The 26,107-nt window shown below is 45.2% G+C and overlaps 1 protein-coding gene across 11 annotated transcripts in view; it reads right to left on the bottom strand.

Moving 5' to 3' along the window:
- SEC31B (SEC31 homolog B, COPII coat complex component) overlaps positions 1–26,107 on the bottom strand; it is a 38,286-nt gene that overhangs the window by 1,991 nt on the left and 10,188 nt on the right. For 4 of the 11 annotated variants that reach the window (XM_040605674.1, XM_040605676.1, XM_040605677.1 and 1 more), the window contains 21 exons: positions 25,173–25,313; positions 23,636–23,778; positions 23,301–23,400; positions 21,166–21,327; positions 19,052–19,204; positions 18,092–18,322; positions 16,537–16,611; positions 15,856–15,939; positions 14,791–14,896; positions 14,215–14,393; positions 13,402–13,528; positions 11,668–11,813; positions 10,445–10,618; positions 9,610–9,798; positions 8,722–8,935; positions 8,004–8,330; positions 6,900–6,938; positions 4,017–4,075; positions 2,609–2,755; positions 2,076–2,192; positions 610–681 (listed from right to left, as the gene is read on the bottom strand). In XM_040605674.1, coding sequence (XP_040461608.1) covers positions 610–681; positions 2,076–2,192; positions 2,609–2,755; positions 4,017–4,075; positions 6,900–6,938; positions 8,004–8,330; positions 8,722–8,935; positions 9,610–9,798; positions 10,445–10,618; positions 11,668–11,813; positions 13,402–13,528; positions 14,215–14,393; positions 14,791–14,896; positions 15,856–15,939; positions 16,537–16,611; positions 18,092–18,322; positions 19,052–19,204; positions 21,166–21,327; positions 23,301–23,400; positions 23,636–23,778; positions 25,173–25,313 — 2,985 coding nt within the window. Of the gene's footprint in view, positions 1–609; positions 682–2,075; positions 2,193–2,608; positions 3,746–4,016; positions 4,076–6,899; positions 6,939–8,003; positions 8,331–8,721; positions 8,936–9,609; positions 9,799–10,444; positions 10,619–11,667; positions 11,814–13,401; positions 13,529–14,214; positions 14,394–14,790; positions 14,897–15,855; positions 15,940–16,536; positions 16,612–18,091; positions 18,323–19,051; positions 19,205–21,165; positions 21,328–23,300; positions 23,401–23,635; positions 23,779–25,172; positions 25,314–26,107 lie in introns of those variants that run through there. The other 7 variants (XM_040605679.1, XM_040605681.1, XM_040605680.1 and 4 more) reach the window with 7 other exon arrangements.

Genomic DNA, 26,107 nt, shown 5'->3' on the forward strand with positions numbered 1-26,107 from the left:
AGTCAAGCCCTGGCAGGAAGGATAGCTTGCCTCTTCCTTTGGTTTCCCAGCCTACAACAAATGTTAATTTAATACCCAGGCTGGGTTACAGTGAACGCAAGTCCTAAGTAACAACATTTCAGCACTACTTGAATATCTGATGTGTTTGATGCCATAGGTCCATCTAGCACAGATTCCTGTCTCTGTTCAGGCCTAATATGGACACAGAGAAAGCATGTATGTTAAAAGGATTCTTCCTTTGAAAGCTATCCCTCCAGCAACTGGAATCAGCAGCTTCAGAGTTTTCTAACCCAGAGGCTACACCAGGTTCACACTTCACTACCCCCAGTTGCCCCTTCCCATCTGGAACCTGTCTATATGTCAGTATACCTCCTGCGGGTAAAAGCACCCTGCAAATACCTCCCTAGCTTCTCCTTACACTACGTCTGTGCCAAGTGTAAGGGAGATAAGGCTTGGATTCAAGATGCGTTATCAGGTTTTGGCACTCCCCTAGCTTTCTCAAGAGGATATGCGCTGGTAACACTGGGATGGACACCAAGGCCCACAACCCAGTGCAAAGATGGGATCAGGAACCCGGCTGGACCACAGGGAATGGTGGCATCTACTTACCGCCTGCTCTCGGAGCTTCTCATACAAGCACTCCAGACGCTGCAATGCATCCTCCAGCTTCCTTCGGGTTTTCTGAAGTGAAACAGGTATTGCTAGCTCTGCCAGAGCTTCAAAGCCACCTCTCCCAGAACTAAGCTGTTCTTGCTCAGTCCGTCCCCATCTCTGTTCTTCCCACAGCACCTTACAATTCAGCTGCATCTCAGCCCCTGCCAACCAGGGACTGTGAGACAAGCCAGCCATGCCCTCACCGTGCACATATACATGCAGGCATTCTCTCCCCAACACAGGAAGCTGGATTTGCCCCTCTTCCCATCTCCCAGCCTAGGCGTTCCTCCCTTCTGCCAGTGCTTGCAGACCACAGGACAGAGTGACTACTTCCAAAGCTCGACAAACACCCACTAGTTGAAGGCAGCCTCACCTTGACTGCCCTAAGTAACAACTTCCTCCTGGTCTCCTTGAAGAAAAGAGGAAATATCCTTCCCACTCTAGGTAAGCACCAAGGGCCCAAGTACTGAAGCTCTGGTGGGGCTGACTCCATTAATGCTACCTTAGGTAACCCACTCACAGGTAAATCATACCATGGACAGGAATGCCTCGCTCTGGGAAACACTGAGACACACGTGGCAGCCTTAGGAGCTCAGATGCACTGCATTGCTGTACCAACCCAGCTATTCAAACTCCACGTAAGCTGAGTGCTTAAGCCCAACCCAACAATCCTTTCTCTGTCCAAAGAGGTAACCTTTAGGTCATTCTCGCAGCAATTGCTACACTGCACTCTCAGAAAGCACACAGCCAACATGCTGAAGCTGCTGCTACACACAAATTGTCTGACTCTGGGACAGCAGTTTGGGCTCAGTGTTCATCCCAACACCCAGTAAGCAGAGGTATTCCAAAAAGCTTCATCGTGCCCCCAAGCTCTGGGAAGACTTAGCAACTTCACACAATGCTGCAAGCACTGCTTTTCTGCTTCCAGACAGCCTGGCCTGATACATTCGTGCAACGTGACATGTATACAAACAGCCTTCCAGGAACCAGCGTGGAGAAATTACAGTGACTTGGACACAAAGATTGTCTGGCCTTCTCTCTAGCCAGGTTATCTCAGCTCTTCCCCCCAAGTTCTGAGGATAGCTGGTAATACTAGCTCTGTAGGAACTACCTACAGATCAAGCTGGTGAAAAATGAAGTTGAATTAGTTGGGTCATTCCTTCTACTTTCCTCAGAGAAAAGAGCCAGAGAAAAGAACCATTGCTCCAGAAAAGCAACAAGAAGCAGCAGATAAATGCTAGAGAATGCATCTCAGCTCCCAAGAGATGAACAAGCTTATGGCCTAAAGGAAGGAGGCAGAGAGATATTAACTTGATTATAGGGACAAGACTCTTCCTCTCTTTTCCCAGCCAAAAGAAGGAAGCACCAGTCAAACATCTATGAGGGCAAAGAAGCCAAAGATCAGAGAAGGGAGGACTTACTGGATCAGTGGCAACAGCAGAGCAGCGTCGCACCAACCCTTCAAATGTGGCCTTCAGAGCCTGGTGCTCAGGGGGCACCTCTTTCCTCTCAACCCTCTCCACGGGTAGCTGGTGATACTGAGAAGAGAGAGAAGCAGCTGAATGAAACAGGAGCATGAAAGGCTGGAGCAGGTAGATACCCCTCCTGCACTATGAACAGAAAGCATTTTACCCCTTTGCAAATCCAGAGAATACCTGGAAGCACAGAGTTAGATTATCATCTTCAGACTGTGGTATAGCTTCAGGCCTCTGCGGATTCCCAACTCCAAAAACAGGCTGACAGCCTGCCTGGCCTCCATCCCTCGCTCCCAGCTGTGCCCAGGTGTCATTTCCACCCTGGCAATTCCTCTAACACTCAGGCAGGGATGTCTTATAAGGGCTAGGGAGCAACACAAGCCCTGCAGCTGCCAACTAATAAGAATCTCAAAAGCTGAGTTGTTTTTCTACTTGACAGGGACTTGGTGGCTGGGGAACACCCCACTTTCCACGGGTACCTGCACGCTGCCTTCCTTTGGTGCTCCAGGGGGTGACTGGCCAGACTCTTGCAACCTGGACAGCTGAGGATGGATCCCTTGGGGCTCAGCGGGCAGGCTCATTACTGGAGCCGTGATGGGGGCTGGAGGAGTAAATTTCTCAGGCAACTGTCAGCAAAAAGAAAAGAAAAGAAAAAGAAGTATCAAGAAAACTAAGTCCAAGGAAGGAGGGTTCATTACACTCTCTGCAGTCAAATTCAACTTCCTTTCTAATTTGTAGAGTGCCCAGTTCTCAAGATGATGTGCAACACATCCCTGTTCTTTCAGCTCCCTGACTCAGAGGGGGGCCTTTCCTCTTGCATCCTAGATGAACAGTCAAAGCGACAGCAAGAAAAGTCCTCTGGAATTGCTCAATCAAACAGATCCGATGCCCCTGAAAGCACTAGTCCTCAGAAAGCTGCCTTGGCTCTGCGACGGCACGAGTCCTGAATGTAGAGATTAGCAGCAGTAAAGTGTCCAACAGAGCAAGTGTTGGGGAAAATCCCACAACATGGGGGGAGAATCCTCTTGCAAACACTTCATCATGCCCCTGCTAAGCCAGAGTCAGGACAGATTCACTCCGACGGGGCGAGATCAAAAGGAGATGGCTTTAACAAGAGGCTAATCCTGTTGTAGTGAGCACAGCCTGAAGCAGGTTCCCAGCTATGCTGCCAGAAAAAGGGCGAGAAGTCTGTTCCAAGATAAAGAAGAGGAGTGGGGGGTGGGAATGGTGCCAAAGAAGCTTCTTGTCACACCTGCCAGCAGGCAGTAGTGGCAGAAATGGGGTACTGAGAGCATTTGCTGCAAAAAAGCTCAGTTCACGGGTCCTCCAGTACAATCACTACAAGGCAGAGAGCAGCAGGGCAGGGCCAACACGGCAGGCAGCTCACAGCTACACCAGTCCCAACCTATTTCAGCAGAAGCGGTGCCTTATCAGTTGGTATCAGCATCTGAGGAAAATGACCGTGGAACTCACTGTGCTGAGGGGAAATGCTGCCCCCAGCTGTCACGTGTGAAGTGAGCACCATCTCCCCAGCCACTATAAAAAAAGTTGTGGGCAAGGGGGTAAGAGTCATTCCATATTTCCAGCAACAAGTGACTGTACTCAGCCTGCAAGTACTGACAGAGGATTCAGCATCAGGGATTATAAACATGTTAAAACACAGCTACACCACCCGCCCCCCCCCCCCTCGAACAGCACGTGGGTTTGGAAGGCAGAGGGTCAAGACGGCTTAGACTCCAGCCCAGGCTATGCACGTAATGCAGAAGTAGACAGAACAACACAGAATGAGACCTGCTGAGTGTGACAGGGAGCATTTATAGGAAAGTATTTGTTGCGTGGAGCTCCCTGGCTAATTGCAGCTGACATACATTGCAGCTGAAAGCTTACCTTTTTCTTTTGAAGGCCACCTCTTATAGCAGAGGGATCAGTCCAAGATTCCTGAGCTGCTAGAAGAGACAAGACCCAAATGTCAGACTTTGAGAAGGTGGCCATAGCAACAATTCATAGTCACTTGCATGGTTTGGAACTCCCCTCAACAAAAGGGCCCATGGCTCCAATTCCCCCATCATCCAGTTCCCACGTTCATACCATTTCAACCAAGGAATTTCAGGCCCAGCTCACATGCGCAAGAACTGGTCTTACTTCCCTTTCCCTTTCTTAATTACATTCATGCACAGGTTTCATGAAGCGATATCCAATCAGATTGAACTGGCACACACCCACTTCCCCTTCCCCAAAAGCTTTTTTGCAACTACCTGAAGCTTTCCGCATTCTGCACAGGCTGCAGAATTCAACCTCAGGGTCAGGCCTGAACCTTGGCGGGGACCTGCATGAGTGTGCACATCGGGGTTCAGAGAATTCCTGGGGTTCCCCAAACATAAGGGCTATGTTATGGGTGAGAGAGGACTTCTCACCAGCACTCACATGAGTGCCTCATGGTGGCAGTCCACAGCAGTGCAGAGTACTGTGATAAAGGGGGGAAAAGTTTGACGTGCGTTGACATTTTCCCTTTCCAAAATAATGTTCAGAAACAATGCTTAGCAAAATTTGCCGGCTTCTCAACTAAAAGGGAATAGACAACCAGTAAATGCCTTGGGAGCAAAGGGGCGTCTCATCAGATGCTTTTGAGGTATCTAGCCTCTAACCTCACTCCAGGTAATTAAAAAAATCCATCAGACAACATGATATCAAAAGACTTGTGACCACACTTCATTCTGTGAAGGTCAAATTCCAGCTACTTTGTCTGCCGTTGTTCTGTAAGGGTACCTGCACCTCTAGACAAACCCCCAGTATTAATAACCTCAGGCCCATGAGACAGGAATAATCTGTGAGAAAGCGGCACAATTCTACGCGGCAATATCAGAGTTGCTGGAGCTCAGTGCCACACTTAATGAGCAACTGATCCTGAACTGAGCTTTAAAAATCACAGGGGAAAGATGCAAAAGGTGCTTCATTACTTTAATTACCTTTATTATTAAAATTCTGGCAGCTTCTTTTTGCCCTCCCTTTTCCCATGATTTCAAGACTCACTCTCTGATGAGTTTGGATCAATAGTTTAATTAAGTTGGCACTTACTTCTAGCTTGGGGATTCTGTGCCCTAGAACTCTGCTGGCCCCCACTGAGCCTGTGGCCTAGCAGTCCCTGGCACCATTCCAACCCAGTGGCACTTTGAATCCTCACAGGAAACTGCTATTTAAATTATAGCCTTTAAGCCAGGCACTTAATCATCAGACCTGAGACAGCAGGACCCTGCTCCATTTTGCTGGGATGAAACTCTATCTTGCCTATGCTACTTGTGAAACAGGATTTCTCGCCAGCCCTGAAAGGAGTACGCCACAGCAGCAGTCTCTAGCAATGCCTGTGCTAGAAAAAAACAGATCATCACAGGCCGGAGTCAGGAATTATCCCAGCCAGAAAGGAGATCAGCCAACATGTTGCTGTCCTTCATCCTGTCCCTGACGCTTCCCACAAGTGTGGGATTTCTACAAGTGGAGATCTCTCTCCATTGCACTAATGAGAATGTGTTCCTGAGCTGTTCCAATCACGTTCAGGAATTTCCAAAGCAAATTTGGCCAGTGAGATTGAATGGTCACACAGTCCCTTTCCAGGCTAAAGAAAAGTACCCATCAAAACAAAAACAACAGTAGTAGGCAAGAACTTAATGAAGCCTGTTTGCACTTCTGATCTGGGCGTGCCTTATGCTGCCATGAAAACTGCAGGTAAATGCTGCCAGGAGAAGTGAACTTCCCAGCAGCAAATTCCCACAGGGCATCTTCAGCCTGACAAAGCGCTTGAAATCCTTGCTATGGAATCATATGAAAACACTGGGGTCTTTTGTTTCTCTGCTGAAAGGATAACTCCCTTTCTAGAGTCCCACTCCACACAGCAAAGCTTGCTTGGGTACCGAGTACTCCGATTTCCTGAATAAAGCTGAGACTCCCTAGATAATCTTTTGTGCCTGGCAGATGGTCTTTGGCGCAGCAGCCACTGTGCAGAGACAGTCCACTAAGACACTGAGCCTTAGCCCACTGACAACAGACTGGAAGATACCTACTCTCCATCATCAATAAATCCCAAGGACAGAAACCAGCACAAAGCATCAGTCAGAAAACCTCCAAGTTCCAAATTCTCCCCAGCAGATGGACTGAGATTCACAGCCAAACCTTGCCCTGTAACTAAAAGCAAAAGGGCTTTCCAGTTCCCCTTGAAACAGAGCCCCCAGATACTGCTCGGGAAGCTCTACGCCACTGCTCATTCTGGGATCCACCTCTTCCAAACCACCTGGGAAAAGCATAAGCACAAATAAAGCCACGCATAAGGCTGGGAGTGTAACAGGGAGAAAACAAGGGATGAGTTACAACCACTGGCCTGTTCCTTGCCTAGAGAACCAAGAAAGGAAAAGGGGCTCCTTCCCTGTCCTGCTGGCCCAGCAACTGCCTGAAGAACACAGACTGAGAATGCTCTAATTCCTCCACAACTGGATGAAAGTATAGAAGGAAGAAGCTGGAGTCCCTGCTTTCTGTATCCAAACTCATCAGTAAGTAAGAGTGCAGCACTTCCATTTCACTTCCAATATCCCCAGCTGTCTCTCAGTAGTTCTCAGGACAAGTATGTCCACTACCCCAGCTGTATAGCTCCCCAGGCATGCAAGGAAACAACAAATAGCAATAAGCATGCATACACAGTAAAACATGCGCACATCCCCCACATCTCACTGCAAGCAGCAACACTGTCTCCCCCACAGATCTGGGGGCTTCTCCGGATACTACCTGCATGATTCCCGTGGGGATCTAGCCAGGGAAAGAAACCTGAAAATCAAGGCAGGGTGGAAGTGTCACCATCACCAACAGCTTTTACTCAGTGAGTAATTCCCTGGACTACTATCCCTGACAGCTTTTGAGAAGGAATTTCTCCAGCTGTAGCTTAAAGCCTTTGTGTGGTCCCCACAAGCTTAACACAGTGGGATTTGCTAACCTTGGTTAAACACAGCTTAGCAAAGGATTCCAGCTGAAGGCAAACCTCAAATCCCCAGCTCCTTCACCCTCTGAATACATGTGTCTTGAAGAGTCACCTGCTCAAAAAATCTAAGGATCATCAGCCTTGTTGTTAGGGATCTCCACAGCCTGGCTAAGCCTGTCCTCCAAGACAGGAAACAAGGAATTTACAAGCACCAGATGTGTTGATGTTTTGGGAAACAGAATGAGGGAATGCCCATCTGCTGGGAACTAGTTCCAACAACACTCTCCTTTTCTTCATCATGCTAGCAAATGACTTCACAGTACTTGCAGGCTGGGTTGGATTCAAACTACAGACCCAAAAGGGAAAGGCCTACACCACTGCACAGGGGAATCCAGATGTGATTCCTACGCAAGCACTTTATGACAACAGGAGAAAACAGGAAGAACTAGAGACCAGCCAACAGAGAAATTTCATCCTGGAGCTAAGCAAGGGGTATGCCACGGACAAAGAAACAGCACCCTGCTCTCCCAGGATTTCACATGCACTTCTTGTGCAAGTGACATAAGCAGAGGCAAGATCAGTAAGCCTTCCAGCAGGCATTCCCTGGGAACTACCACCCTTTCACTCAGAGCATATGCCTCTGGAGTGGATGACTCAGGGTGCGCTGGGGACGTGAAGACCCAGCATCTTGTAACCACAGCCTGGGGGACAGAGCAGATGAACAGGCTGAATGAAACCATCATCACTGCTGCGCTTCACCACCACAGCAAGACTCAGCACAATGTGCCTGTGAGGTTAGCTTTGGCACCACATCCAGCCTTCATGGTGACACCCCCAGACCTCAGAAAAGTCCCTGCCCATTATATACTGCAAATCCCAGCCAGGAGTGTCCTAGACACACAAATGGTACTTACCTGTGGGAGGAGGAGGAATGCTGGCTGCTGGCAGGGGCTTAGTAGATGGAGCTCCAGGACCTCCCTGAGGATAACCCATGTTCATGGGGCAATTGAAAGGTGCTGAAGAGAAACCTAGAGGAGACTGGCTTGCCACAGGGAGAGGACAAGCTGCAGGAAGCTGAGATGATGGGACTGAGGCTGGAGTGAAGACGGTGGGTCCAGGTGGTGGAACACCAGAAGATGTCATGGGCATGGACTGTCCTGGCAGAGAAGGCTGGCTAGGGAAGGGAGCAGGACCAACAGGTCTGACTCCTGATGGTCCAAATGGTTGAGACTGTGAGACAGCTACAAATGAGAAAGAGAGTGTATCAGCTTCACTTGTTTCATGTGCAAACTACTCCTGACGCTCTCCTTCAGGCTAGTAAGTCTCCTCTTCTCCAAGCCATACCTAGAATATCCATGCTGGGTGTATCTCCCATAACCTAGGCTAGATCAGTCAAACTCTGTGACACAGTTAACTGTGGCTTCTTCACCCTTATATATGCTTAATATCAGTGGACATGCAGCAACAGTTGCTAGAGCTAGATGTTTCAGAAGAACCAAGCCTCTCAGACAGCTGACTTGTTCTTTGCAAGTACAACAGGCCTGTGAGAAAGAAAGTAGAGGCGCCATCTATGCTGAAGGCTTTAGTCTAAGAAAACCTGGAGAATGGACATGACTATGAGACAATGCTTACCTTGCCCTGAAATGGCTGCTGGAACCAAGCCTAAGTTGTACTGTGGGTATGGGGACCCCCTGGAATAGACACCTGTTTGTGGACCCGTGCTGGCCTGGGGAGGGGTGACATGGTGAGGTGTCATAGACATCGCTGGCACTGGCTGAGGCGTGAAGAGGGAAGGCACTGAAGGCTGAGAAGGTGCTGAAGGGGCAAATGATGACTGATAGTTGGGCTGCAATTAAAAAACAAAGAACTCGCGAATAGCCCACAGTCATGTGCAAGCAGATGCAGTTTCTATCCCTGTTGCTTCTTGGGCAAGAGAAGATGCTGCTGCTGTCAGTGCCCTGGATGGATTGGATCAAAGGCCCCCTCCCACCACATAACTTGCTCAACAAGCTGGGCACCACACTTCAGAATATTCTGTGGCTCTCAAAAGGATTAGTCCTCAGGAGCCAGTTCCCATACAGTGACTTCCTGGAAGCACAACCAGAAGAAACAATGAACGAACAATAACGAAGCAGTAGAGGCTGAAAGCAAAACTTCCTGAACAATCTTCTGGTGCAAGAACTGAGATGAAGCCACACTATGCTAACGTTACTGAGATACGAGGGCGAGAGAGTGAACTACAGCCCCCATTTCCCCCAGTATGTGAGATCTCAGTGGATCACTACACTTGTAACAGACTCCTCTGGTGACTACATGTGGGACAGGGCCTTGTGAAAAGTTGCCAGACAGCCTACTTTTGGATTACCACAGAGCTTGTGTTTGCTCCAGTGAAGGGCATCACTGATGAGTTCTCAATGATGCCTGCAGTGTGCATCATCTCATATGACTTCATACGCCTTCCACAACCCAGTAGCCTTCCTCCCCCTTCCCAGGCCATGAATACCTGAGTTCAAGGCCTACCTTCTCTGGATGTCTGGGACCTGTTTTGGAGGCTGCTCCTTCAGGGGCGGAACCACCTTTGGCTGCTGGAGACGTGTGTTTAATGACACCCACATTGACACGAGTGTAGGGAAAAGGGGGTGGCTGCTGATCACCCACATTTGCTCCTTGAGCATGGAAGAGCCGGTCTCGGAGCTGTTCAATCAGGAGCTGAAACAAACTATGCTTTAGGAGAAGTGCCTTGAGAGTTTTGGATGGAAGGTGCTGGGGATGTATTCAAAGCAGACCCTAATGTAAATCACTGAGCATCAATCTGCAAAACTACCCATTTCTGCAACAGCTACCAGGAAAAAATAACCCACAAACTGTAAGCAACAATCTGGGACATCACCTGCCATACTCCGAGGCAGATGAAGTCTCACTGATCCTTCCACCAGTCTTTAGAGTATTTCCTCCCCAACCCCTATCCATGTTCGGGCACCAGACAGATTTGTTTCAAACAACAAGGTGATCTCCCCATTCCCTTCCTCTACCAGCCAGTTTCAGAAATAAATGCAGCTTCACTGGAGAGCTGCTTCCCAGTGTTGTTCTCCGGGAACCATTTTACAGTTCTGTAGCTCCCTTCCTTTTCCATGAATGAAAGGCACTACACAGAAAAGGCAAATGAAGACAAAAGCTGTGTCCTAGAAAAAAACCCACCAAAACAAACTAAAAAACCCAAATCACACCTCTATTCTCAAGTTACCATAATTAAGGTGAAACCTTAAGTCCTGATGCTGATGTCAAAACCCAATCTCTCATACACAGTATCATTTTTCCCTGTAGACTGCCCTTTTCCAACCCATTTCTCACTCACCTCTTTAGAGCTTCTGGGTAGGTAATCCATTGCAGCTGCCAAGCATCCTTGTGATGCCAGGAGACTGGCATATTGGGTGATTCTTTCTGCCAAGACAGGGCCTGGTGCTGGTCCTGCTGTGCCTTGGAGCATCTCAATGGACCTGTTCAGCACCATCACCTTCTCTATGAGATCCTGAATAATCCAGGGGAAGGAAGAAATAGACCACTCAGAATCTGACTCGCTTTACTGGTCCGTCTCATGCTGAGACAGTATCAGATGGCTCTCCCCACTTTCAACTGACATCAGGTCCAATGTGAACAGAAGTTACTCTACTCTGCACCAGATACTATCACTAATGACCATTTCTTCACGTGCACTTCTCAGAGAAAAACAGGAACCAGGAAGCAAACCCTGTCACTGCTACCTTTACAGTAAGGGAAAAAAGAAAATCAGAAGCCACAAGGGACATTCCAATCAACTGTGATATTTTCACTAGGAAGTTACTACTGTAACTCTACGAGTTACAAGCTATCACTTTGGAAGAGGAAGGATTAAAACCATACCTGGAGAAATTCACTAGGAAAAACTGCTACTGCTGACAAACAGACCAGAAGGTTTTTAGTTACTTAAAGCTCCTTCAACTCCTAGAAATCAAGGTAATGATTATATCTGTAGAATGACACGTGCATCACCGGCTGATAACTGAAAAGTGGGAGGAGGTCAGTTTCAAACACAACCAGGAACACTGAAGATCCCTTTCTGTTGCTGTTGTTCACTACTGGGGTTGCAAAACCAGGGAACTCTGTAGCAGAGGGCATTACCTGCAGATACCAGAGTGGGAGACTTGTCTAGTTCAGTCTAGTGACTGGTGGACACAACAGGGGTTAGTGACTTAGCCAGGACTGGTTTACAGGTAGGTAACCACACTGGCTTAGAAGCCTTGATTCACCTGCAAGCTGACTTCCCATACATGATCATTCTACTTGCAGTGGGAATAACGCAGCCTAGACTTTGGATTTATGTGCAGTGTAACCAGCACTCTCTAAACACACAAGCCCTTAACGCTTAAGAGTACAAGCTTTCTTTAGACGTGAGCCTGTACTCGAGGCTAGAAGAGGATACCTTGCAAACTACGAACAGGTCTTCACTGTGCTGGAAGCCAGATACTCTGATGGGATAACGCAATCAGGTCTACCAGACAGGTCTAAAGAGGAGTCAAACCAAAGTTATAGCACCTGTACCTGCAGGGCAAGGGGTGAAGAAGTCTCATGGTTTTTTACCCAGCATTCCACCAACCTCTCCACATTGCCTGATGAGATATAGCAGAGGCAGGCATCATTGGAGAGGCCTGCATCTCCCTCCGACTCTAGGCGGGCACCCAGCATGTCTAGAGAGGAAGAAATAACAGCCAACATTTAACACACTCTTTTTCAAGAGCTCATTAATCCTCAATGATCACCTTTTAGGAGTCATACTCTGGCTTGGCATGAAAAGTTATTGACAGCTTTGGATCTGCACCTAACTAGAATAACAGAATCATAGAATCATTTAGGTTAGAAAAGACCTTTAAGATCACTGCATCTAACCATAAACCTAACATTGCCAAGTCCCACTAAACCATGCCCCTAAGTGCCACATCTACATGTCTTAAATACCTCCAGGGATGGTGACTCGACCACTTCCCTGGGCAGCCTGTTCCAATGTCTGACAACCCTTTCAGTGAAGATATTTTCCCCAATACTCAATTCAATCCTCCCCTGGTGCAGCTTGAGACCGTTTCCTTTCATCCTACGACTTCCTACTTGGGAAAAAGAGACTGACACCCACCCTGCTACAATCTCCTTTCAGGTAGTCAGAGAGCAGTAAGATCTCCCCTCAGCCTCCTTTCCTTCAGGCTAAACAACTCCAGTTACCTCAGCTGCTCCTCCTAAGACTTGCTCTCTAGACCCTTCACCAGCTTCATTGTTTAATTATTGGATAACACAGAGAAATGGGCATAACTAAGGAATCCCAAAGCCAACCTGGTTGAAAAAATAATTTTTTCATCTATCTGCCAATTTTTATTTGTCTATTGAGACATATAAAGCAAAGAAAACCCCTAAACATGACAGATGAATTCAGTGAAAAAAATCTAACTGTTTTTTTCTCTCTCTAAAGAGGTGTGATAATCTCCAGGCAACAGTAGTGTCCAGTGTCCAGGGACAGCTAGTAATCTGGCAGCTGTCAATGTTTATCTAATGACATAAAAAAGAAGATAAAGATAAGCTGGAACCATGTCACTATCACCACCGTCACCACAGCCACTTTCTACACTTACAATCTGGTCTGTAAAAGTTGTCATGTTTTCTTGCATTTCAAGTTGTGTCATCTTACTTATACAAAGTGCTAGCATTTCTCCAACAGCACTTAGCTGTTCCTGTAAGCCAGGAGCTAGTTCCCAGCCGAGCAACATAAGTAACTCTTATCACATTCAGTCACTAGATTGCATCCTAATTCTGACTCTCAGCACAACCAGTTGCTGAGCATCCTGGACTATTAACAGAACTGAGGAAACTACTGAAGCCATCAAACTTTCATCAATCCCTGTTTCTGAGCTTAAAAGGGAGGGAAATGTGCTGAAAGCATAAAACTCTTTCAGATGGAGTGAAGTCACCTGACCTTTTACTGTCAAGGAAATCCCCTTTTCTCCCCAGAATAAAATATAAATATCACTCTCTTAGTGTCTCAGCCTATCCTGTTTTTTCCATGCTACTGGTAGAGGTGACAGGAAATATCAGCATATATAACTTTACACCATGACTCTCAGCTACACATCTACCATTCCCTAACTCAACAGTCCATAGTTATTAAGTTTCAGCTCGCTGTAACGAGTAAGGAGTGCTTTCCTTCCTCCACTGCATCCACTTTTTTCTGTAATCAATCCAGGAGTGCCCTCTCCTAAGGGAAATCGCATCAAAACATAGTACACTGCATACCACAGAGCTGGGTATAGTCCTCATGCTTTGAGTATGTTAACAAGATGGCCAGGGCCTCCTTCCAGCTCTGTAGATTGCACGTGCAAACAATATCTTGCCACTTCTGCTGCACAATGGAGGAAAGCAGCTGTAAGAGAAGCAGAAGGCCTGTTAATCACTGAAGACAAAAATAAGCTGACTGCTGTGGGTGCACTTGCTTAAGCAATAGCTCAGTTTCCAGCACACTTCCCACTATGCAGCAACTACATCACTGTACATTAAGGTCCAGCAATTCCAGCATCCCAGTGCTAACAGTAATTGGAACCGGATGCCTCTAAAGAAAGTAAAAGACCCTGACAAAGCACTTAAGAGAATATGAAAACAGTTGCGCTAGGCAAGACTAAAGATCTATCTAACATATCCTGTTTCAGAGCAGCTAGTATCAATGACTGCAAATATAGTGTTAGGATATCCCAAACCCTGTTACACTTCCTCATTTGTAAATTAATAAGCTAGGACCTTCTCAGCTGAGCTGTAAAGGGGCAGTATGCTCCACAGGTTACAAGCTTGGGGAGCTGAAGCAGAAACCATTAGAATAAAAAAAAAAGGGGGGGGGGGGAACAAAGAACACAGACATTCTAGGTGGGCAACATGAAGTTGTCATAAAACTACAAAGGTATGAGAGTAAATGTTGAGTCAAGAGAAGACACACAGATTCTGCTGACACTCCAGTTCCTGCCAAAGCATTTCCACATATATTCAGACAAACATTTGCAAAGATATCACACACTTTCCCCTGCTCAGTGGGTATGGGTACACAAAACTATCACTTACCACAGAGAGTTTTGTCTTCTGCTTGGCAAAGTAGTGTTTCTGGGTCTCCCTTAGGAGATTCTCCCCACCAGCTATAGCCAAGATGATGGCATCAGCAAAGCGCTCTGCTTGCATGCACAGCTCCACCGCACTCTCAAAATTCCCCAGCAGAAGGGCTTGGCTGATGAGTCCATCTGTATCTATGGAGGTGAGAAGCAGAGTCAACCCACAGGAGCATCATCCATATGCATTGATGATGCTGATTTACAAGAGCAATACCAACAATACATGGAAGACCAGCTAAATGAAAATTTGGAAACCCAAATCAGGTTTTGCACTTTTAAAAACCCACTGACTTGACTGTAAGTCTTTCATCATCTAGAAGATTTTTCTATATTTTTAATGGGTCTCATATCTGGGAAGAGTTATTTCTCTGCACAGTGCTGAGATACACTGCATGACACTGGGAGGGATCATGTGTTTTAAAAGTACCCATCTGCTGGAGTGGACCAGATTCTTTCTGGTCTCTCCAATTTTCTGGTTTTCCCTCCTCTACCCTTTTCCTAAGTGAGCAGAAACACACATCATGTAACATACCTTCTGTGACAGGAATCTCCAATGTACTTATATTCTGTGGGATGAGGTTGTCAAAAAAGGCTGAAGAGGAAACAGCAGCTACAGCATCACTGGAATTTATCAGAAGCTGTGCAAAGAGTGCAAGAGGCTAATTAATTCACTGAACATGCAGATTCTACCCCAAAGTTTAGTGGATTACAGAGTGGGATGGGGCTGCTCCCATTTGCTTGAGCATGCTCGTATAAATCTGATTTCAACTTTGAAAGCCATCATGCCTCCTGTTACTGCTCTATAAACCTGCACAGTTTCACCAGGGCAGCAACAAGAGCAGTGCTGCCATCGACAACACTTAGGAGATGGATGGTATAAGGCAGGCAAAGCCAACAGTATTGCTGGTCAGCATTCATCAACTCAACTGCCAGCCCTTGAGCAAGCTGAACAATTTTGGATGGAATAGGGACAAGCCCAACAGGTGATATCTGTAACTAACAGGTAGGATCACAGCCATGCTTGGTGCTCTACTGAAATGTAGGACACAACTGCTGCCCCTAGAATATCTCAGCCAGTATCTCAGGTTTGTGAAGAAGATTACTAATTTGAGGACAGCAGTTTTAGATACCTTAGAGGAGCAAAATTTACAGTGCATGGTGAACCAGGCCTTGGAAGGCATGTGAAGATGTACCCATCCCAAAATTATGTGAGAATACATTTCAAAGGATAGAGGTGAAAAGGAAAGAAATGCAAAATAAATACCACAACAGAAGCTTCACAGAGGAAATCCAGAACTGTAGCATGAAGTTAAGCTGGGGTGAGGCTAATTCTATCACTGAAGAAATCAGCACTGGTGAAGCAAGCCTTCTCGCAGTGTTAACAGCCAGGAGTCCATCTTCATCATTTGCTGATTTGTTTTAAAGCCAGAAGAGACTGCTATGATTGTTTAGTCTGACCCTGAGAGGGTCTGACAGGCCTGTGAACTGCCCTCTGCAATGGCTGCATTTAGCCCAACAACTTGCAGTTGGAATTAAACCTTCCTGTTCATTCTGCCCTCCACTGCTCTCCCAGGCTGGCAAGATGTACAAAACATACCTGATCTGGCTGTGCAGCATTTGTCTCATTTGCCTCAGGAAGGGGCTGTTTATCTGGGATCCCATTACTCAAACATGAGGTAATCTAGAAAAGTAACACACATATACAGTGAGACCCTTATAATACCTGGGCAGCAAAGCTACCACATGACTGGCAAGCCCCAGACACAATTCCCCCAGCTCTTTCACCTGTTCAAAAAATTCCACCTCTCCCTATTCCTGGCTGGCTGCCTATCAGAGATTAGTTATCCTTTTCAGAGCATTGTCCATGCTGCTGCAAGAGTTTCCTCCCCTGCAGCTCCATCAGTGCTATGCCAGACTGTCTTCATCTGTCACCTTCTTCCTGGCTGAGGAATCCCCTGAGATGCAGAGAGCTGGATGCTAGAAGCAGCTCTCACAACTGCACTGTTGTTATACACTTCCCAGAGCGTCAACAACTGGAAGCAAGGTAACGGGGGTCAAGACCCCTTTGGTTTGATCCAGCACAGATAGTCATACCCTTACAAGGGCTCACATTTGCTTTGTAATGGGGGATACTTGAGGTACCTCCCAGCTAAAATTTCATACAGTTTGGTCTTTTGTGTGCTATGAGATCACTCACTCATCTCAGTAGGGACCCTAGAACTTTCCTGCAGCAGCTTTAGTCCTATAAATGTTTCCCGCTATTGGAAAGACCCCTTACCTTCTTTTGCAGGTCCTCTTTACTGTAGCCCAGCAGCTTGAGGAGTTTAGTCCTGGACTCCTGTTCCAGATTCACCTGAGTCCCAAAGGATATTAAAAAGACAAGAAAATACGTAAAATCCTAGAACATCTACACACTGCCAACAGTTGGCTGTTTCTGGCAGTAGCAAAGTTTAGAGCTTAGTTTATAGAGAAGAAACTCAACTATGACAAGCCCACCTAATGACTACTTTGGGGAAAATCTAAGCGAAGTTACAATCATGATAAAAAGGCGAAATTCAACTTTGTCACATAGTCTCAATTGAGGTACGACTGTGTATCAGGGCTATGACTGTATGAACACCGAGTGTATTTGGTCATTAATTCCCTGGACAGTCTAGCAATTGCCAAGCTAATCTCTGTAGAGAGACAATGGACTGATTTCAGTCTAGATGAAAGTGAGACAAGGTGGTTGCCTGAAGTCCTAGCTGTCTTCACAAAAATTAGTTAACTGTCACAGAAGATCCCTGAGTGGGGATTTCAGACAGGCCAGAGATTCCCACAGGCTGCATGCAGCCTAATTGACAGGTGCTACTTATAAGCTTTAATGCAAGATTGACATTCTGCAAGGAGAATCTGTTTGTCTCGGTTAAGTCCAATGCTGTTCCTATTACAGAACTGATCAAACTGTACACAGATAAGATACTTGTAAACAGTCAGTAGAAACTGCTCTTGAAGATGCAGAAATGGTCATGCAGAACAGTCTTTTGCACAGAAGCTTGGTCTGTAGTTTAAGACAATCAATAGTAATAGATCTTGAATGTACCAGAGTGGTCTCACAGGACCATAGGCCAGCTGGATTATAAAAAAAATAAATCACTAGAATGATAGTTCAATGTAACTCATCTGATTCAGCTGAAAACATTGTTGGAATGACTCTTGCAATGGAGACTACTGTCACCACCTAGACATCACTCAGCCGTCCTATTCAAGAGATAAGATTCCCCATGCAAATGTAATACTATGGAAAAGATCCCAGTATTTTGCCACACACACAGTCTACCTATGAGTGTGTGTAAGCCACTACGAAGACTAAGCCCTCCCTGTCCAGAAGGGCAGCCACTCCTCATTACCAAACTTTTTCATATTACTGAATTGTCAATGAAACCATCGTCCTATGTAGGGCTACAGTCAGTCCTCATACCCCCACAGTTCTCTCCCTTATTCTGGGGAATCTCATTGCTCATTTGGACTTTGCCTTGAGAAATAGTAACAGTACAGACAGCAGGCAGATACAGCTTGGCAGTGGGCTGAGATGAGAAAATCCTGTTTAGCACCTTGACAGGAAGCCCAAATGAGCCCACTGAAAAGAGCATTCCTACTGAAAAATAAGACAACCTCCAAAACCTCAACTGCAAAAATTTTTCTTTAGACAACTAACTAACTAGACTATTCAGTTCCATTTTAGTTCCATCTTAAAGAACATGAACATAAAGGGCTAGAGAGGACCATAATGCGCACATTTCACCCAGCACTGTATAAGTACTGACCTCTGTGTCTCACTAGAGCCATCCTACCTTCAAGAAATTCCAAAGGTTCTCATCAAATGGCAACTTGGCTGTCTGGATCTTGCCCTGGCAGTAATCAAGGAGGTTCCCTGACTGCAAAGCCATCTGCAGTTCTCTGGATCGGAGCAGGAATTCAGTTTCAGTAGTGACTTGACTGATGAATACTTGATGTGGGTAAGTCTGCTGCATTTGCTGTCCCGGAGCTTTGGTAAGACCAAAGGTAATCAATTTCCCTCCAAACTGAGAAAGACAGAGGGAGACACAGTCAGCATTCTTACAAACAAAGGTAAAAGCAACTCGCATAGCTCTTCATTTAGCAAGGCTATGATCACAAGGAATCCAAACAGTTTAATGTGTACGGATAGTAGGAACATTGAGGGAGTTCACATCACAAGCCCTTCAGCTAAAAGTCAATAACCATGACACTCCTGTATGTGCTATCAGGCCTAGACAACTACAAATGCCAGAGAGGCACAGAGGAAAAAAGTACCATTTGGAACTGTTTGTTCTTTTCTGACACAGAGAGGCAGGCTGCAATGATAAAAAACTATCATGCGAATGGCAAGCACTAGAGAGACAGAGAACAAGTCAAGCCACAGGCTAAAAGAACCATTCAAGCCTTTTGATTTAGGAGCAAAGAGGTGAAGAAAATTAAGTAACTGGTTAGGAAGAAAACAGAGAAGAATGAGAATGCATGTCCTGCAAGGACAGCTTTTATAAGTCTTCCTTAGCTTTGTTAACTCCTACTTAAAAGCTCTCATTCTCTGCTACAGGACTCTTTCTTGTTGGAAATAAAACTGAATGCTGAGCAAAAGACCTTTGTTCCACAGGACACCACACTGCAACTTGAACAGACATTAAAACACCCAGGAATCGGAAGAGAAAAGATTTCTCTAGTGTAAGAAAAGGATCGTGTCAACAAATGACACATCTATTGCAGTTTAAGCTAAGGATGCCCCATTCACTTACTGCAAATGAAACCCCCACAGGTCTGCGAATCCACTTGGGTGGCTTTTTTAATGGTGGAATCAAGGTGGTCTGAGCTACTTGCTCTGGCACTTGCAGAGGAGGAAGGATCTGTCCTGTGCCAAAGGGATCCAGGTTGTTGAAGGAGGAAGAGATCTAGAATCAGAGAAGAAATTAATAAGATATAACTCAATCCCTCTCCACACAGAATAAGCACACAAAAAAAAATATTACTTAGTAATTAGTTACTTTCCTTGCTGATGAAGAAAGAGGCTATTACAGCACCTCTTCCTGGAATATCACCAAGTCCCTATGTGAAAGAAATGCTATTTCCAAACAGTCCCAAAAACTATTTCTCAAGAAAGCTTCACCTTGACAGGCTTTCAAGTAATTTTTCCTTTGCAACGTGCAAATTCCCTGTGAAATGCTTCTTGGCCTAGCACCCAGCTCATAAATACAGGAGTTACAAAATTACTTGCCTTATGCAAGACAGTGACAACATACGGTCAAAAGTTGTCCGACTTATTTCTTATTTTGCTCACAAAAGAATGCTGACTCCCCTTCTGTTGCTGGAGTCTTTCATATGTGTTAGTTTTTTAGGACTGTTTCATGCTTTTATAGTTTAGATGAGGCTGGTGAAATAGTCTCTCCAGACCTTCTTGCCTAGACAAGAGAATGTCAAAAGTGGCCCCTGATCTGGATTTCTGACATTTAGGAAGTCAGTGAGCATACATACAGTGCTATTCACAAGCATTCTTAATTTTTAACATTGTTGGCATGGACTCTTTTTGTTTGCTAAAGATAACCTTGTTCAAGTTTGACTAGGCCATAGGGCATAGCTCCAATTTACAGCTGACCAGCATACCTGAAAGGAACCAACATAAGGCTGATCAAGGTAAGGTTGCCAAACAAAGAATCACAAGCAATACCTACATGTTTTGTCTTTCAAGACCTTCTTATGGAGAAACCAATTTCAAAGAAAGACCACTTCCTGGAGGACCAGCCTATACCTAACAGATCGATCACGCTAAACCTTCAAAAAGTAAATACATACTACTAGGGTACCAGTAACATCAACCATCAGGGACAGAGTTTCTGTCCAGATACCATGGAATCCAGAGGAAAGAGACATCCTGGTCATGAACTCACCACCACCATAATTGTCATTATCTCCTCCTATTTGTGCTCTTACTTGTTATTCTGTTTATCTAGAAGTTATTCTGCCCTACTGTTCTCCAATTTTGAACAGTGGAAGTGTGGCACATGCAGATGAAGAATGCACAGAAAGAAAATTCTCCATGGGTTAAATAAACCCTTGATCTCCCACAGCTGTAGCTTGATACAGTATTTTCTGTCTCTTGCAAATCCTAGGAAACTGAACTCAGTCAGCTGTAAACGACTATATAAATAACAAAAGCCAGCTCATACTTCTATTCTGTTAAAATCTGTATTGTAAGGCATTTGTTGGCTGGAAGAGAGGGAGGGAATTAAAAAGACTAGACAACAGATTAAAACTAAAATTTTAGACAGTACTGACATTTAATCTGTTCAGAGTTCGTCCATCTATTTATTTGCTAAGCAATGAGTTTCAGTATCCATGTATTAACATGCTCCAAGCTATAGTCAATTGACTTGAGGAAAATTGCCAATAGTGGCTTATAAGCTACTATTAAAAATTCTCTTCTCAACTAATAAAGATTAACATACTGCATTAATTAGTACCAACGTATTTAATTTTAGCCTAATGACAAGACAAACTTGTTTGTTACTCTAATAGGTGTGCTGCTTTATTTTTAGTCTAGTAGTAATAACCATAAAACATATATAACATCAAAACTACACTTGATCTTGGTTCTCTTTACACACTTCCATGAATTTTGCAAGAAATACTGAAACATCTTTGTCAAGAGGCAATGTAGTCCTTTTGGGACTTGGTGGATATTATTAAGTCCCCACACAGGTAGCTTCTGGTTCCTGTACCATACAGCTACGTCCCGGTGGGTGGGACAGACCGCATCACTTAAAAATCATATTGTTATAAATGCATACTTCTAACAACTCTCAGAAGTCAGGTAACTGCCAATCTGCCAATCCATAACAAATTCACAGGACTTTACCTTGTCAGCCTGCGTCTTCTGCTGAGCTTCTAAGTTCCCACCCATAACAGAATAAATGTTGATCCACCCATCAAAAGTGGCAGCAGAGAAGACTGAAGGATTCCTAGGACACCACTGGACATCAAAGCACCACTGACTTCGAATGGGCAACTCGTAAACCACCTACCACAGAACGAGAGAAGGCAGAAGCACAACACGCATAGTCCCCTGCTTTCCCCAAATTACTTTCCCACAGCAAGTGTGTCACACTTTATTTACATATCACCATTGTATACAAATGTGTTATTATTGCTTCTTGCAGGACACATTTGTAACCAAGTTATAGCGCACTGAGCCCAAACAGCAGAAAGCTGCCATACAACAGGATTCTGATTGTAGAACAAAATTCAAAAGCAAGAAGCCAGCTTTGCCATGCCATGCTTTCCAAGTACTACTGTACCAAAGTACTACAGCATTGTCGCACCTGCTGTTGACCAAGGCAGATACATCAGAAAACAACACTAGAAATACAGAAGCCAAAAGGCAAGAAAGTGTCACGGGCAAGAACACGTAAACAGAACATGTAAACAGAACAGAGTAACAAGTCTGACACAGGAAAATAGAAGCCTATAGAAAAAAGTAGAACAACAAAAGAGGGCTATGATAGCTTCAGTTGAACTATGAAGGATATTGCAGCCAACAGGTTTCTGGTCCAGCACTCAAAAATTCAAAGTTCAATTCATGGTCCAGTCACAGACTTCCTGCCTGATGTTGGGCAACTTGCTAACAAAACCTTGACTTTGAACCTCCAGTTGGCAACATGAAGAGCTTTCCTTTATGCCTCACAGACACAAAGCAGAGAGAATGACAGCTTCCTTCTCTGTGAGAACACGATCTGCATTTTCTGCTCCCAAGTGTAAAACATTGCATTTGCTTATATTAAAATCTAGACTGCTAAATTAAAAAAAACACAAACACAAACCCCAAAAAAACCCCAAATATCCCCAAATAAAGAAACCAACTCTTCCCCCAAACTTACGAGATCAGCCACTCTATATAACTGTGTTGTCCCTGCTACTGAAAACCTTCCCAATTTTTGTACCACCTGAAACTTTTCTGTTCATTGGTACTAAGTCAAGAAGAGCCCTCTAACAATAGTTTACACATAAACGTCTAACTTGAATTTGGAATCTGCAAATGTACAGCAGCATGCGTAAGGATGAGGCAGCTGCACTAAAATTGTTTTTTAAAAATTTTCTGCTAAAACACAGCAAAAAAACTGTTGTAAAAATCAGGCATCACAAACATTTCAGAGTCTAATTCCCTTCTAATCACTAGACATCTGAACAGAGTAAGCATCAAAACCCATGAAAACACAACAGCATAATTTCATACTGTTTATGAAATGGATTGATTTTTTTCCATGCCTCCAAGGCAAAGGTGTTCAGCTAAGTGAAATTGTCCTATGAAATAAATCCAACCTGGGGCTGCCAGTGGGACTTTGTTCAGTATTGTTACTTTCCCCATGTTATCATCAAGATCAACTGTATGAATTTTCTTCAAAGTTCCAATTTCATTTTGATCCAGAAATTCAGTACTGAGTAGATGTGCAGAAAAATTTTTTACAAAGTCCTATTTTAATTCAGGTGATACCTAAATATTTCAGAGTTGGTAATTTTGAGATACATGACTAGATAAGTGTATACATGTGAAACCACTGTACTACGAATAAAGTTTACGCACATTTAATTAATTGTTCCCCTCTCAATGACTGTAACAAATGCTCCTCATTCTCCTTCAAGTTTCCCCCCAAAAACTAACTACCCTAGGAAAAGGAAGAAGAAACAAATGGACACCGAGAACACTAACGTGTGAACATAGCAAGAGCAATCAATTAGCTGAAACTCAGTTTTATTTAAAGCTTTCTTCCCTCCATGATCTCTGGACACAGATATAGTGGAAAAAATCCCTGCCTGTCTCTGTTGGTTTTAGTCTGGACATGGACATCACTCTTCATACACTCCAGACAGGAAGAGTGCAGAAGACATACTGGAGGAAATGACGTTGGCCCTCCACAGGGATACAGAGAAGGGACACACACAAAGCACACAACTCTATAAAGCAGACCCCATGTACTTATAGCTGTGGTTATGTACCTCCCCCATGTTTGGGTTCCAGCACAAGATCCGGTTGTCTTTGGCGCTACTCAACAGCAGTTCAGGGTCAGCCTGGCACCAAGAGACAGAGAGAACTCCCCTAAAATAGATGAGAAAGAAATCAGTCATATTTCATAGCCCACCCACTCTCCCCCCCGTCGACAAGAAAGCAGCATGCACTTAAGCTTGGAAATTCTAGTTCTCATGCTTACCCTCAACCCAATTCACCTGCGAAACAAAGCAGGCCTAGCAAAAAATCATAGTTCTCCTAAGCTGATGTCTGCCTTTCAAAGATGGATATCCTTGAAAAGGCAATACAACAAGCAGGCCCTCACCTTGTGTGCCCTTCCAGCTGGCTCAGCGGAGAGGTAGCAAAACGCAAGTCCCATATTTGGATCACTGGCAAGCGGTCATCCTCAGAGGAAAGGACTAGCTGGGTTGCAACTTCTGGATGCCAGGCCATTCCTGAGCAATGCATCTAGGGACAAAAATAGCATAAGCTGAAAACTCAGCAAAGCGAGCTGGCAATAGCACAAACGGCCCAGAGCCACATCATACACCACCAAGCTGTCTGGTGCAGTTGGCATACTGGAATGAAGCGATGCCATCCAGAGGGACCTTGACAGGTTTGAGAGGTGGTCCCATGCAAACCTCATGAAGTTCAACAAGGCCAAGTGCAAGGCCCTGCTCATGGGTTAGGGCAATCCCAAGCACAAATACAGGCTGGGTGGAGAATGGATTGAGAGCAGCCCTCAGGAGAAGGACTTGGGGGTGCTGGATGCTGAGAAGCTTAACATGACCTGGCAGTGTGCATATGCAGCCCAGAAAGCCAACTGTACCCTGAGCTGCATCAAAAGAGTGACCAGCAGGTCAAGGGAGGTGATTCTCCCCCTCTGCTCTGCTCTCGTGAGACCCCACCTGGAGTACTGTGTTCAGCTTTGGGGCCCCAACATAAGGAGCACAGAGACTTGCTGGAGCGAGTCCAGAGGAGGCCACAGAGATGAACAGAGGGCCGGAGCACCTCTCCTATGAAGACAGGCTGAGAGAGTTGGGGTTGTGCAGCCGGGAAAAGAGAAGGCTCTGGGGAGACCTTCTAGTAGTCATCCAGTACCTAAAGGGGACGTACAAGAAAGCTGGAGAGAGACTTTTACAAGGGCAGGTAGTGATAGGACAAGGGGCAATGGCTTTAAACTGAAAGAGGGCAGATTTACATCAGATATTAGGAAGAAATTCTTTATTGTGAGGGTGGTGAGGCACTGGAACAGACTGCCCAGCAAAGCGGTGGATGCCCCATCCCTGGAAGTGTTCAAAGGCCAGGCTGGATGGGGCTTTGAGCAACCTGGTCTAGTGGAAGATGTCCACCCAATCGGCAGGGGGTTTAAAACTAGTTATCTTTGAGGTCCCTTCCAACCCATGCCATACTATGATTCTGCACTTAATTCACCTAGAATGCTTGACATAAAGCAAGTCTAGCAATGTCTTGCTGTGGGAAGCAACTGCTTCTACCTTCTCTACACATCAAAAAAACCACTAACCATACAGAAGTTAAGGACTAGTTCAAAGCTGACCTAGGAAGACAGCTGGGATTAAAACACAGGAGGCTTCTCATAAATGAGCTGCAAACATAAAAATTGAATGCAAGATTGCCCCCCCCCCCCCTTTTTTTTTTTTTTTTTTTTTTTAGGAACAGCTAGGGGTCTCATTTCTCCATTTCATTAGGGGAAGAAAAAAATGAGAGCTACAGCTCCAAGAGAACCAGTCCCAACAGCTCCCACAATAAAACCACTTGATCCCAAGAGCCTGTGCCGCTGCTTTGCAGTCACATGTGGCATGTTGTAAGCCAGTTAGAAACACAGCCCTTCTGTCACTCACTCTGTTGCTGTGGTCACTGACTTTGATGATAGGCTCATTCTTCCTGAGGTCCCAAACCACAGCCTTGCCGCTGGGGTGAGCGGAGGACAGGATATGCTGCACCTGCCGATTCCAGGACACCACACTGATGTCTTCATGAGGCTGCCGAGACAGGATAGGCCACACATCCATTATCCCCAGGCTGAGGGAACACTAACCACAGGATTCTGCCACTAGGTTAACAAAGGGGTTTGATGATATATAGATTCCTCTCTTCAGTTACTGGTCAACTAACTGGAAATAGCAGCAGAACTGACCGAAAAAATTAGGAAGCATGGAAAGCCCTTTACTCAGAGAGTACAGTGGACAGTCAAATTCTAAGGGGGAATGTCACCTGAAAAAGCACCTTTGCATTTTGGGAGCAGGTACTGGACTCTGCATTGGCCAAATGTGTTATAGATCAGTCCAGAGAGAACTGCAGCTGAGAGAACACAGACGCTGACCACCACTCTTGTGATGAACTTCAATGGAAAGATGACCTGGTGCAACATTTCAGAAGTACAGTGAGATGGAAAATGATGAAGCATTCAAGGCAATTGTCATTACTGTATCTACCACAATGCAGAAGACAGGCAAGGAAATAAATGGGAGGCTTACTGAAGGAAAAACTTGGCCTGGCCTGCTTTTAAGCAAGTTTACTATAATTTTTTCCTCTTTCAGGACTTGATCACCCTGAATAACATAGTCAGCACCAGATGACCAGAAGCTTCTTCCTCTTCAAACTCAGGAAACATTATCTGGGAGTAATAGCCAAGATGTATTAAATGGCTCACTGGTTCTGCTAGGGATATTACTTTCATGAGATATGAAAAGCTTCAGCTGAAGCCTGAAATATATTCATTCCTCAGAGAAGGTCCACTAAACCTTCTTAATCCATCACACATGCCCCAGCTGGA

This window comes from Falco naumanni, chromosome 9, assembly GCF_017639655.2.
Source record: "Falco naumanni isolate bFalNau1 chromosome 9, bFalNau1.pat, whole genome shotgun sequence".
Lineage (NCBI taxonomy): Eukaryota > Metazoa > Chordata > Aves > Falconiformes > Falconidae > Falco > Falco naumanni.